Source organism: Drosophila takahashii, chromosome 3R (assembly GCF_030179915.1).
Source record: "Drosophila takahashii strain IR98-3 E-12201 chromosome 3R, DtakHiC1v2, whole genome shotgun sequence".
In the NCBI taxonomy this organism is placed as follows: domain Eukaryota; kingdom Metazoa; phylum Arthropoda; class Insecta; order Diptera; family Drosophilidae; genus Drosophila; species Drosophila takahashii.
Window position 1 is genome coordinate 21,193,077 of NC_091681.1, and position 15,097 is coordinate 21,208,173.

The 15,097-nt window shown below is 43.6% G+C and overlaps 1 protein-coding gene across 1 annotated transcript; it reads left to right on the forward strand.

Annotated features, from left to right (window-relative positions):
• Nucleotides 1-5,804: 5,804 nt before the first annotated feature.
• Nucleotides 5,805-6,404, forward strand: LOC108059544 (uncharacterized protein YmaG). The gene has a single exon (XM_017144879.3). The coding sequence runs from the start codon at nt 5,843-5,845 to the stop codon at nt 6,185-6,187; it is 345 nt and encodes a 114-aa protein (XP_017000368.3). The 5' UTR covers nt 5,805-5,842; the 3' UTR covers nt 6,188-6,404.
• The last annotated feature ends 8,693 nt before the right edge of the window (nt 6,405-15,097 follow it).

Consider the following 15,097-nt stretch of genomic DNA (forward strand, 5'->3'; position numbering starts at 1 on the left):
TCATATATGGCTTATTTCTAGTAGTAGTTTATTTCTAAGTGCAGCTACAACAACGGTACAGTGGGACATATGAGACCGCTGCTTCCGCCTTTGAATCGCAGCCGCCAAAGGACATGCGCCAAAAAATACAGAAAAAAAGAAGATAAAAAACGAAATGAAAGTCGCTGAGGAAATGAGAGAAGCGGGAAAAAAATGAAATAAAAATCCATTCGCGACTCGCAACTTTCATGTGTATCCATGTCAGCTTGGCTTTTGTGCTATTTGGAACGAGTTGTCAAATAAAAGCGGCAGCCGGCGGGAAAGGAGGAGCTGGATCGTTGACTTGGCTGGCTGCCATCAAAATGGCGTCTGGCCCGGCGAGGACTTTAAAAAGCTGGTCGGAAATCGATGTGGAAAAGTCAGCTGCGGCCCGGGTGCTTTGCCTTTTTGCCTCACCTGTCGCAGGACAAACACAAATTTTAATCAAAATAAGGAGAAAAACTGAAAAAAAGGAGAGCAAAGTAGAGGAAAAACTACAAATCACATTTCCTGTGGCAACATCAACTTCCTGTTGTGGCATGGAAATCTCCTAGTCAGCGTTTCACACGCCGTCTGACAACTGCAGCCGCTTTGATGTTGCATGCAGCGCATTTTCCGCTGTGTGTCACTTAATTGTCAGTCAGTCAACAAGAGTCCGTCAACTTGGTCAGTCATGCACTCAATCAGTGGCAGGACACTGCCAGGACCAAGGTCCACCCCCTCGATGAAGTGCAGTTTTTAGTTCCCTCTAACAACCCCACCCAGGAAGTCGGACTTCCTAAGCGGAACTGGCCGCATTATCCTTCCATGGGAATGCCAGGACTCGCGGGGTGGCAACTGCAGCCAAAGGACCAAAGTTTGCAGTCAGCGGTTCTTTGTGGTTTATGCTGGCAGCTCCTAATTGATGCAGTTAGTTGCGTGCTGTGACTGGAACCCTTTAATTGATACTTCGGTTGGGAATAGATTGGTACAGCAGTGATAACAACTTTGTGTGGAGTGTAGTTTAGTGGGAACTAGTTAAATGCAGTTTATGCTGGTTAGGGAGAAAGAGTTTTATAAAACCATATTTCAGGATTTATTACTCGAAGTTGTAAAAGCAGAGTCAGAATATTTGGATTGCAGATTGTAAAGACTAGAAAATATAGAGGTTTATTTAATATCTAAAGCAATGTTCCTAAAGCTAAAAGCTATATATTTTATATGTACTAATAGTTTATATGAATTGGGATCAATCAATTTGAAACACCCACTTCATTATTGACATTCGGAGGCCTAGTAATCCATCTGTTTTATATGCTCTTTCGGACACCCTCGTTATTTGTTAATCATTGTTAATGCCCCTGAACCAAACCGCACCTGCTGCCGCACCACTCTGCGGCCCCGGCCCCACCACAGAGAATTGCTGAGCGATGCTTAGCCGGAATAAATCTACCATAAAGATGCTTGACATTATTCAAAATACCAAAACTACAGAATTCCCGAAATGCCTGCCCGCAGGAGGAGGAATGAAGCTGGAGCGAGCAGTTGGACAGGGCGATAATACGACGACGATGGGCAAAAAAGGCAATAAAATTTAATGCCAGACGAGGGAGCCGCGAGATCGAGTGGAGCGTGGAGGCACAAACGACTTCATTTTATCTTAATGCGCTAATAAATTTCCCAAAGACGAAATCTCTGCCAAAAACCAAATAAATTTACTAATACGCCACGAAGAGTGGGGCCTGGGCGCATGTCTCCGAAAAGTGAAATGGAGCGCCAAGTAGTTGACTGAGTGGCATGCGTGGAATCGAAGAAATGCAATTAAGGCAGCCAAATCATATAGAGAACCGAGCCGAAGGGCCTCCTACCATCCCATCCCGCATGATGTCTTAAGTGTTTAAGTAGCTAAACGCCTGACAACCGGAGAAGTTATGGCCCGGCCTGCAGTTTGAAGTTGGCGCGTGCTCCGCGGACCGACTGCACCCACATCTTCGAAAGTATTCTGTCAACACAGCGGATAGGGCTAGATCCTCCGCCGATCTCCACTTGAGTCTGGTGCTGACAATCCCAATTTCAGTTCCGATTCCACCCCGCAAAGGAGGTTCTCTGCTCTATCACCTCCCCGAATGAATTGTTCAAGTGAAATTGCCCTAAAAGGGTTCATGCCTCGAGCTCGTAAATTTGATAGCGCTCAAGTGGGAGGATCTGGCACCTGAGTTGGCTATACCGGGGTAGGGAAAATTCATTTCGAATGGTTTTTCAAATTACCAAACTTGATATCTCAAGTTTTACGATCGTTTTGATGGAAATTCGTAATTAATATGACATTTATGGCTAAAACAGCTGGTGTATACTTACAAGATGCAGCAAGAAACTTTCAAATTGAATTTCGAGATTATAGTGAAATTTCCTTCAATAGGACTGTACTGAAAAGTAAAGGTCAGTATTGTGCTATTTTTCATTCTCGCTGTACGCGCCCTTTCAGACGGTTACCACCCCTAAAAATTGTCGCCCAAGAGTCCCAACCATACGCACGATATATGCAATCTCATATGCATTATTTTGCATGTCTGGCGAGTTAAGGAACTCAAGCGTAAAGGTCAAAAGATCAACGGTTTTGAGGAAGGGGCGAACGGAGAAGGGAAGGGAGGGAAGTTTTTCTAAAGAAATTCCCTACTTTTCCTGTGTTAATGCTCTGATTTCGTTTTTGAAAAATGTTTGCAGCATTTGCATTTGTCCATTGTCCAGTTCGCTGATTAGGCGTGAAGTCTGGGATTTGAATAAGAGTTTTACATTGGGTGAATGTAACAGAATGCAGTTACTTGCTTTTGGCGGGAAAAAATAACGTATAAATTTAGAAAATAAAATGGTCAGAGATTCATAAGTAAATTCAATTTTATATAAAGTCTTTACAAGAAGTTTAAATAAAAAATCCTTTTACAATAACTACTAAAACGATTTATTAATTGAATATGAAATTATGTTTAATATTTATTTTGTAATAAAAAATGTATGTAATAAAATGTTAAAATAATTCTTTTACTTCTTCTCTTCTAATATTTATTTAAAATTATAAATGTAAGGTTTTAAGTACATAAATCGTAAAGGGCCGACTCCAGATTCCAGAAGAATCTTTCTGAAGAGTCTCCCTAAGAACGAGGTCAACATCTCCTAATTAAGGTCACTTTCATCCCAGCTCCCTAGACCATCCATTTTTCCCGAACTAACAGCCTTACAACACGTTCCGCCTTATTATGACCATGCGAACAAAGAATAATAAAAAACAGAGCAAATTTTACCACCCCAGCGGGACGGTCGAGAAAAAAAAACACTTAAAAAATTTGCAAACATGTTTTGCATACAGCAAAACCGATCATCAAATATTCACATGCAATCAACGGAAATCTTAGGTAAATTTTCACCCAGAACAACGCACCCAAGACAAAGCCGAGAAAATGTCCAGAATGCAACCACCGATCTCGGGACTTGGGAGATATCCAGCTGCTTGGGAGACCCACATCACGGTCACGATTGGGACAGATCTTTTGTGCAAACTGGAGCGAACAAATGCGAGTGCGAAAATCTACCCCATAATCCCAGGGAAAACCCGAAATTGAACTTGGCCGGACAAAGGAAAAGTGGAAGGAAGGTAGTGGGGGGAAATTCAAATGTTTATTTGCGTATCGAAATGTGCAAATTTTTCCCATTTTCTGTACCTTGAATATTCATAAATCTCTTGGTGAATTTAAATTCTCTCCATTGTCCGGCGGAAGTGGATGAGAAGGCTTTCTGTTCAATATCCAACTAACTTTCGCTGACATCACCTGTCCCAAAAAGTCCAACACGATAATTGGTGTCATAAAAGTTAGTTAAATCATATTGGACGTCAGTCAAATCGGTGACATTCCCAAATTAGAAGGAGCCGCAAACAAAAGTCGTGGGGCGGCGACTTCATTGCGTGGTGATTGCTACGGCCATTGTTTTGATGACACGCCAAATGGTTTCTGTTTCGGGGACCATTCCACCTGTCAGCCAAATGGACAGCGAACTGAACACACAATTATCGGCCAAATGACGGGGGTGTGTCAGGTGGCGCTCGCCATTTGGCCAGCTATGTGTTCCAAATACTTTCCGGTGCTTTCCAGTAATAATCACAAGTTTACAGCTCTTCGTGGGGGACTGACAGCGTTATGTCATTTGATGTGGCTTTCCGATTGCGGCAATTATATGTAAATTAATTAGGGGGCAACGAAAGAGATACCCAACCCTAAACTGCAACTCACTTTTGGCTTTTGACAAACTAGTTTTGGCATGCAAATTGACAACTCTCCCGACAACTCCAGATACCATGTGGCAAAGCAAAGCCTTTTTCGTAAGTGGCGGAGACAACTCAATGGGCTCTGTAAATGTTATGCTCGATTGAGGATCCCCAACAGAAGACATTGTAAGTGAGTTAACATGAAATGGCAGATTCGACTTCGGCTGCAGATTCGGTCTGAGATGGAAATGGAGATGGAGATGAAGATGCAGTTGCAGATACAGTTGCAAATGTGCAGCTGCCAGCGATCGAAGTGGCGCGATCATGTGCAAAATGCCTCTTTTCGTGTTCTTCTTCGCCTTTTTTTTGTGGTGGCCTCATGGGAGCACTTGACACGAAGAAATAATTCCATTGAGTTGGCAACTATGCCGGGAATCTCGAGCGAGACAAAATTAGACAAGAAGCGTGATTTACGGAACCCTTAAATCACACGACAACAACACTCAGATCGGCACAGATCGAGCGAGAATCGAAGAGCAAATGCGATGACAATGTCTGGGCAGCACATGTGCAAGTGGATCTGGATCTGGGGAATGGGATGCCGAATCTGAATCAGATTGGAACTGGGAGGCGGACAATGACAATGATACTGATACCGAACCGATCGATCGACGCTTCCCCTTGGCAGCCCAACTGATTTATGGCAATGCAAACGGGAGACAGATCAGACTGTCTGAACAGTTCGAGATCAAAGCAAATCAGACAGTCTGCAGAGCTTTATGCCCTGGTAATTTTATATGCTTGTGCTGGGCAGTTATCATCGATCACCGATCACTGATCACTGATCGTGTGACCACACTGGGGTATTTCCAGTCAATAAAAAAAAATCCGACTTGTTGTTGTTTACCTACTTAAGATATAGAATCGAGATGATTCTATCAGCCTACCAGCCTCCACACCTCCCGGCTTCCGCATCACTGTGGTTTTGCCCAAACAAACAATATTTGTTTACAAGCGGCTGAATGACGAACTCTTCACACCTCTTACTTTGCCCAAAAACTAGTTTCCTAAATGACTAGTAAAAATAAGAATTAAATTTGGCATCACATTGTGCTAGATTCAAGCTTTATTAGCCTTTAGAATTTAAAATGCATTGAAATATTACTTTCAAATGAAAGGAATCCCCTTTCGGGAACTTGTAAACATTTTAAACAAATATTTGGGAATATAAATTTGCATTAATTAAATTTAAGCAGACCTGCACGAGATGTCGGCGGGAACCGGTTTCTAGATTTATTTATTTCGTCATCGAATTTGGGAATATTTTTTGTGAAATGCACAAAAGAAAACCGCAAAAGTTGGTGGGGTTTCTAGGCTGATATTTGTATTTAGTCACCTGGGTAGAACAGGTTCCCCATTTGGGCATCGCATTTTGTTTAGATTGTTCTTGAATCTCATTAATATCGAGACGATAAATGCTCGATTCTGCGTCCCAAGTCGAGTATAAAAGCTCTCCTCAAGTGCCGGCCTTAATCAGTTAAACCCGAAATTTCATTGTCATTGGAAGTTCTCGTATCGAAAGTGAAAATGCGTTGCGCGATTTTGTTTGGCCTGGTTGCCTGCCTGGCTTTTAGCCTGGTTGTGGCCCTCGAGGAGCCAGAGTCCGTCAATCAATCCAACGATCTGTCGTCTGTGGAAAGGGATATTGGCCAGGCTGTGGAGTCCGAGGTGCGAGCCAAACGTCAGTTTGGCTTTGGTGGTCCCTTTGGCGGTGGATTCGGTGGACCATTTGGCGGATTTGGTGGATATCCATATGGCGGATTCGGCAGACCCTTCGGATACGGTGGTTATGGTGGCTACGGCGGCTACGGAGGCGGATTTGGCTACAGACGTCACTTTGGCTATGGAGGCTATGGTCCTTTCTATGGTTAAACCTACGACTACATTTTTTCCAACAATAAACGAAGACTGAAGTATTAGATTGTGTGTGTATTTTTCCTTGTTCTAGGGATCCGCAGAGTCCCAAATTGTCTCGCAACTTGACCTCGTTCATACGCATGTGTGTGACCCAAAGCGACGACGTGATCGAAACCGGCAACCTGGCGGCTGGGGAATATTTTAAAAATAAATAACCGAAAATCTCCATTTATTTATTAGTTCGTCGGCGGGGTCTTGCTCCTGAGCCATGCTAATTATAAGTCCAGGAGGGTGTGTTTGTTTATGTTCCACGGGCTGTCACGATCTGTTTGCCTTCTTTTCGGGCACTTTGCAGCTCCTCCTCCAGATTACGCGGCTTGTGTGGGAGTTTGTCGTTTGCCTTGCAGCAATTATCACGTACGATTGTCATAATTATCATTTGGATTTTATTAGCTGGACCTCTGGGCCAATCTCTGTCTGTCTGGATGGCTCTTTGTTCTGCTGCTGCTTCTGCAGAAGCAACTGTGAGTTGTGCAAAGGAATATAGCATACTGTAAATATTTGAGGGAGTTGGCAGAAATGAGCTGACGCTTTTTTGGTGACTTTCTACCATTAATCAAGTTAACAATTAGGCATTTAGCCAGTCGGCTAATCAAATTTGCAGCATATGCGCTAAATATCCCATGGAGTTTTATTGGCTAACCGCAATGATGTACTAATCCTCTTCTAATCAACATGAAAGCCACGGAAATTATCCTCAGTTCGCCTGTGCATATTAATTTGCGACCAAAACCACCAATAGATTCTTATCGAGGGTTCGAGGGGTTCGCGCAAACAAAACGCCCAGCTCGCTGACTTACCCCAAAACATAGAACGCCCTCTATTGAGGTTTCAGGAGTGGTAAAGTGGAATGGAGTGGGTCTGGGTGGTGCTGTCATTGTTTAATTGTCAATAGACATCGGCTTCTATCAATATCATAAAAGCTAATAACTCTCGGTTGGCTGGACGAGCCGACAACTGACAACAAACCTGGGCAAGCCAACAACCCCTCTCTAATCCCACCGGATATGCTCAATCAAAGCTCAAAGTGGGCGGAGGAGGTGGCTTCGCCTGGGAGGTGTGAGGTGGGCAACCTCAACCTGTCTGTTGGGGGTTGCTCGCTAGCTGGAAATCATCGCATTTCATTCATCACTTTTCGCCTTTTCAACGCGACGAACCAACCCTCCACGGAACCGAATCCGAATCCGAGCAGGACTTGGACATGCTTCCCGTTCTCCTTTTTTGGTTTGGCTGGCTTGTTTTGATATTAAAATTGCGTAATTATAATTAACCACATGTGTGTGTGTGTGTGTGACGGGGGAAGCGGTTTAGCATGTCCTTTGACTGCTTCCGCTCGTCGGTTAAAGTTACTTCCTCCCGTTAGTGTCACGTGTGTAACTCGGTAAGCGATCTGAGGGAAGTCGCCCACCCCCAACCCCAGGGGCATAATCCATAACTTAGCCGACTGTCAGGCAATTGATACAACTTCCAAGCCGAGTCACCTCGTAATTAAAAAAGGGAATATTTTCATTTTAATTAGAGCTGCACACCTTTTGGGGTTGGGGTATCAAAGGACCGAGATTGGGGATGTCAAATAAGGTTGGAAGAATTAAACATGATTAAATATTAAATATTAAGTATGGAAAATTATCTTAGCTATAAAATCATGGAAAATTATTCATATTAAATATTATAAATATTAGAGGTATTTATTAGCTATTATTTAAGGTCATTTTAATATAACATGGTACCCAATTAGTCATAGTATTTTACTTGTACTTCATTTGAATCTCATTATTTCATGAACCAAGTATAAAAGCCCTTTCGAGAATTCGCCGTGTATCAGTTAAAGCAAAAGTTCTAAGTATCGTATCTCGTATCGGAACCAAAATGCGTTTTGCTGTTATATTTAGCTTAATATCCATTCTTGCTCTCAGCCTGGTTTTGGCCAGCGGAGAGTCTAGGAATAATTTACATACCATGCGGAGGAATACCGGCACCACTGTGAAGCCTCAAGTGCGACCTAAACGTTTTATATCCTTAGACGGATCCAACGGTTCCAACGGTCCCAACGTAAGGGCCTATTCATATGGAGCTCCCTATTCATATGGTCGTGGCTTTAGCTACGAGCGTAACTTCTTCGGAGACTCTAGGCGTCCATACTCCGCCTACTTAAGGTTCTGATCCTGTGGCTAGACTTTTGCCTCCAATAAATGATCACTGAATGCTTTAGAGTTGTTTGTTATTTTGGTATGGAGCTTGGGAAAAATCGTACAATATTTCATCACAATTTGACTCTTACTTTTCCCGAATCCACGCATCCATCAAGTAATGCGTATGGCCCACAAATTCCCTAATTGTAATTAAGCATGGGAATCCACAGAAGATGCGCAACAGTAGAACTTGGGAAACCGAAACGGAGTAACCGAATAATGTGGCCAATAAAACTGCCATGGGTCTAGGGTTACTTCTTCAGCTGCGGAGGAGTGAGAGATGTAGGAGTACGAGTCCAGGGTGCCGACATTCCAGATACCAGTTACCAGAAAATGGAAAAGAAACAGAGACAGACGAAGCCAGAGATGAGAATGGACTTGCGCTGGGGGATTACAAACGTGTTGCCATTAGTTAACTTCAGCTTTGATTGATTTCAATTAATCTTGGACGCGTGTAATTAATCATTGAACACTTTAATATGGTTAACAACTCTTGACCAAGCAACGGTTAAAAAGGTTCAACGAGCCAACTAAGCAACTGAGCGACCGAGGGAACAGGCCCAAGACATTTGGCTCTGGCAACTGACAAAGTGACTGACCACAAGCCAAATTGGACTTAGGGTTTTGGGGGGGGCATTGGGGGGGTCTGCGGTTGCCGGGGCAGCCGCCGCCAAGAAAAATGGCCAAGTTTGGAAAATGCGTTGGAGTAATAGTCGGTAACGAACCGAACGGCAGGCACATGTGGATGGATTTCCATAGCCCAGTCCCAGAGGCAAGTCTTTGGGTTCGGATTCAGATTCAGCCTCTACTTGAGCCCCCCACTAATTGTGCTTAGATTTCGCGCCACTTTGGAGAGCTTTGTGGTCGTGGCAACGTGGAAAGCGGTCCGCGATTGATGGCTATCAATGCCGATGACTTATGGCCGGCAAGTCGCAGACTCGTCGAGCCAGCGGACCTGGCAAATCCATTCATCTATGTGGCACATTTGACTGCAGCTCTCCTTGATTATCTTGGCTTTTCCGACTCGCCCTCACTCCTGACTCCCGACTATTGGCTATTGATTTTCCCAGGCCGAACAAATAGCTCTGGGCATCGAGAAAAAGTCTGCCGAGATCCGTGTAAGGTGTCATTAGGCGGGTTCAAATCGCCCTCTTTAAATGGAGCTATCATAAGAATAGTGCCCCCATTTAGGGCTCCACACAAGGGAAACCATCCATCGGAAAGCAATTGAACGAATTTCACACATGGGCGCTAATGAATTTAATGAAGTCATTTTTCTTTAACCGATTTACAAAACTACTTACAACTGGCGGGGCCAGTCAGTCCGTCGCCACAGAACAAGCGAGTTCATAATTTTGCATCATTAATCATGTCCCTAACAAAGAGATCTCGTCCAGAGCGATCTAAGATTGACAGCCGGCAGGGGAAAAAGGGGGAAAGTAATTTGGGCAGCCAGCTTAGATGGACGATTTGCCGCTGGGAAATTAAAAAACAATTGTTAATTATTAAATTTTAAATTTTACACTTGGCCGCAAACGATGCCCATTTCATCGGGGGCTATTCTGGGAGCTGTTCCGCGGCGAAAAGCCGGGGCCAATCATTGTGGCTCTGGTCGACACCTCGCTGATGAGATCATTCATCACCGCCTGAGTAACCTGAGTGAAATGAGTTGCCATTGTTGCGGGCTGCAGTTCGGACACAAAAAGATTTTCGGACCTGGAGGAGAGTCTTCTCTTTCCTGTGGTCTTTTTTTGGCATGGGTTCATTTCGGTCTGACTGCTCAATTATCACTTTGATGGGTCTGCAGCGGCAGACAGATCGTGGGGACCCGCATGGAGTCGCGAGAAAGTGTTGGATTGGGGATAAGGTTCTGAATGGGATGGTGAGATGAAATTGAATGCTACTTCCGAAATATTAATACTTAGGGTCTTTAAAAATATCTACCCTATGTATTTCCAAAGCAGTGATTTCTAATATTTTTTAAGACAGGACACCTATTTCTTATTTTAAAAAATATGTAGTAATAAAAAAAAATACTTTTCCTGATAGTTAGTTATTTAAATTATTTATTTTTTAAAATTTATGTTTATCACAAAAACATTTTTTAAAGGAATTTAAAAAGAGGTTTTCTGCTTTTTTTCCCTTTAATAATCTCGACTGCCTTAACATTCCCTTTGTGCCCGACTGACCTAAGCCAAAATTGCGTTTTTCTTTCGGCTGACCGAAACCGAGGAAATGCGATCACGACCGCAAGCGTTGCGCTTCATTAAAATCGGATTATTGTCCGGCTATAAGAAGTCCTGCCGAAGGACGCACAGCTGATCTGACCAGTGTCCCCGGGATGGCTGACCACTGTCCGATTCCCACGATGCAGCCACGATGGCTATAAATATAAATCCCCGAGCGTCTTGGGCCGTATGCAAAAACGCAAGACGCCGAAGATGGAATTAAAATGGAAATGCGTATAAATTCGACCCAAAATCAACCTCAAAAAGTATGCGGAATCTTGGGCGAAAACCCAGGTAATCGGAGTGGACAAGCGGAACCCTTTTGGCGCTGCCATAATATGCTGTAAAATTTTGGAAGAAAATCGACCGGAAAATTTATAGGGACTGTGGACAATGTCCAGGGATCTTTCGGGGGTTGCGTTTGCTTAGATCAGAGCTTGCTTTGGCTGCTGCTCCTTTTTCCTGTACCTTTGGCAGAGGTTAAGTCCATCTCGCTGGACACTCGAACTCGAGTTCAATCTCGGCTACCTGGGATGCTGCATCGCCAAGAATTCTGGGCATCTGGTCCAGTGATCTTTCATTGTTAACGCTGCCGCCTCTGACCTTTGGCTGTCTCACGCAATTAGGCAAACTTCCCTGGGGTCAAAAATATGTACATATTCCATTTGAATATTTTGCATTAATCTTTTGCATACAGTTGGCCGCTTTTCTTGTGTTATTTTCTGTGTTTGCCAGGGACGCCCTCCCATCGTCGAATTTGAATAAGTGCTAATGATTTGTGACATGCTTCAGTATGGGCAGGCCAGCTAAAGGCTTTTATGGCGAATGTTTAATTCATGGCTCCGGCTGGGACGGAGACACATAAACAAGGCGGAGCGTACATTATAGTAGCTCATACTAAAAAACCCAAAAGGGGGAGGCCCGCATGTAATTACGTACACACACCGAAAGACATACGGATACAGATACATCGACAGCGGCTGACACATGTGAGCAGTGGCTGACCTTTGACATGCGCTCTCGAAATACATTTCGAGTGGAGCACAAACACATGGGCCCCGGCCCCCATTCGATGGTACACCTACTTTGGCTCTATGCGTATAAAACGAAAACGAACCCTTAACAGCTTTGTGGCTCGCATGTCAAAGGGATTTCAGGGAAAGGCTTCCGACCAAATGCAATTTCGAATGGACAAACACAGGACTAAATAATTGCAGTTATTTTTAATTGATTCAATGGAATACAAAAGACGGATCATTCAAGAATTATATTTAAGAAATAAATAAATGCTGAGATAAGCGAACAGAGAACATATTTAGTTTTTTAATATTTAATAGATTTTCTTGGATTTTATTTTCTTGAACATAAGTATAACAGAAAGGAAGATAAGACCGAATAAAAATTTCAGTGGGCAGCTTTAACTAAGAATTATAATAAAAATTATTTTTAACATCATAACATTTTAAGCTTTAATACCATGCGGGTAAGACCTCCAGTTGATAGTATTGTAAAATTGATCCATCAACCGATGGCGAATCCTCATCAAGCGTATTGAGTTGACAAAGTTGTTAACAACGAGAGTTTTTCCCTTTTTGTGGCTGGTAAATTTCACATTTGTGTACGCGACTCGGAGCAACAGAATACAATTTCAGCATTTTCCAGCCACGACCAGCTCCACTTTCACAATGAATCATCGGGCTAAAAACAACTGCTGGCTGTAGAGGGAACTTTTCCTGCAGACCCACCGAAAGGATGGCTTAGGGGATGGGGGTAGAATAAGGAAAGGGGTGGGGCAGGGAAGGCGGGCGCGTGTTCGTCAGTTTAACCAGCATGACATGGCCCGGTCCATTGCGGTCCTGGTCTCTGGCATTTTAGCACTTATTCATAAAGTCCTTGCCAGCAACGGAAGACAAAAGGCAAAGCGAAAAAAGAGCAAGAAAAAAGCGCCAGGGAGGAGAGGAATTACTAAAAATTTATCAATGTAAAAGTTGGTCGGTTGTCGGAGGGGGAAGGGAACGGGGTGGCTAGAAAGCAGGAAACAAGCAACAATGTAAATTATATGCCAGTTGGTTTTGCTATTTTAGAGGGGGTCCCTCGAAAAGGGGGTCGGTTGGGAGCAGACTGCGAGTGGCTGCACCACAGCTTTTCCTTTGTCTCGGAATGGGAGCAGATCCATGTGAGACCGAAAATATATATCTCTGCCCGTACATATGCTTAAGGGAAAGCCAAAGTCCTTGGAACACAGGATGCATTCGAGAGCAGTAGTGCATCCACATGTGGCAAGCCAAGCTGCAAACCACAATGTTGGGATTATAACTGGGAAATTATGTAATGCCAGCAGTTCTTGTGAGATTGTTGCAAATTTAAGAGATATTAAATGACAAAAAATACCGAAGAAAGCCGAAATATAAACAAAACAAAATAAAAGCTAACCTTAAAAAAAATATATTGAAAATAATATATTTTTGGTAAATCTCTTGCAAAAGAATATTCAAAATTGTTGAGTACAGAAAGCCTACAGAATCTTTATCATTAAATCGAATAAATTATAAAAAAATAAAATAATCCCATATCATCCTTTAAATAATTATTTACTATAATTTGCAAAACTAATTACATTGACTTAGAAATTTGTTTCTTTATAATGCGTAAAATCATCTTATTTAATTTCAGACTTATGATTATGAAACTTATGTTTATAAAATTTTAAACGTCTATTGATAAATATTTTATATTTTCACCGCAAAACCGTAATATATTCAAATCTTGCTAGTAGTTCAACATATAGCTTTTTTCGCCCACCTGGTCCCACAATTTCCACCCAACACCCCGAGGACAGCCCACTTTCAATGAACTGTCCAAAGCAGAAGAGGAGCACAAAAAATGGCCAACAAAGAGTTGGAAAGGGAAACTGGGGCCTCTGTGGCAGCGAGTGCAAAAAGGCGCTCAAATGGGGTTGTCAGTATTTAACCCACAGGGGTTGGAGGTGCCGCCCGACTGCGCGAACTCCGCACAAGTTGCTGGGGAGTCAATGTGGGTGGGTGGGTTACACACTAACAAGAGGTGCCGAGGAGCACAGGATTAGGTTCAAGGAAGAAGAGGAGTCACCAGGATGCTCGGGGGATCGGGAGATCATCGCATCGCAGGGACCCCACACACATAAGTCATATGGCCAGAAAGAGAGACGCTGCCAATTGAATTAGACCCTAAACGGGGCTGCCAGAGAGAGACATCTAGCGGTGTGTTGATAAAAAGCCAGCCAACGCTTTTTGTTCCCTTTTGGCCGCCTTTGTGGGGCAGAAGGAAAAAAAACACAAACGAGCGAAATTCCGATACAGTTAATGATAAGGCATGGAGCCGAAAGAGATGGAGCTACGCGAGAGCGAGATTGCTATATGGTGGTAGATGGGGGCGTGGCCACTGCGAGAGCCACGGAAAACTTGACGAAACTCGGCGACTGAGTGAAACCAAGTCCAATTGGAGGTGGCTCGCACTCTCTCTCTCTCCAATTCGAGTGCAAAGTTGGGGTGGCATATCGTTCATCATCCAATTGTACGTTTGCACTTCGCTCTGGCCTTCCCATGGCCTTCCCACCCCTCGGAAAACCCGGAGACTTCCCGACATCCCGACATCCCGACATCCCGACACCAGAGGGCGCCAGACTCCGTGGCCCGTTACGCCCCCCTTTTGGGCGGAGGCAGGAGGCAGGAGGCGGGGGCGAGTGCAAAGTGCGGTGGCCACAATTTGGCCCTTTGGACTCACTGGCCTGCAACTCTTGGCTTTGCCGGCGACGACACTTTTCCAATATTTTCCATTTCCCATTTTTCCACTTTCCCACTCTCACACCTCTCATGCTGCGGTTGAAAAATGAAGTGCCGACAGTGTTGCATGGCATCCAGCGATTTTCACTCTCCTCCAACTTAGTTGCGTGCAAATAGGCGGTCGTTAAATGCTAATTCTAAATGAAACCAAGGAATAACAGTCGGCAAATGGACATATCAAGTTGCGCGAGGTGTCCTCGTTAAGAATGAATTCAATTATCGTTATGATTTCATGTTTTGGCACTTCCCCAGTCATTTCCCCACCAGACACGTAAACAAAGTCAACAAAGTAAAGTAAAAATCGCTGGCAGTCGAGGAGCCAGGCCCTGATCCAATTAGCCCAGGGAAATTATTATAATTATATTACGACAGTCAGTGGGCTTCAGTTGGCCACGGCCAGTAGAGTTCTATTTAGGGGCAGTCCGAGTATATTGAGCGTTAATAATACGATGGGCTTTCGTTATGCGACATTGGGGTCAGCAATGTTACATAAATCGGTATCTTTAAGTCCGTACATACGTGCTTTTAATATTCATTTCATGGAAAGTCATCAATAAGCAAGTAATATCCATTTAACGACATAAAATTTGAATTAAAACAAGTCTATTGGCTATAAAAGGCCAC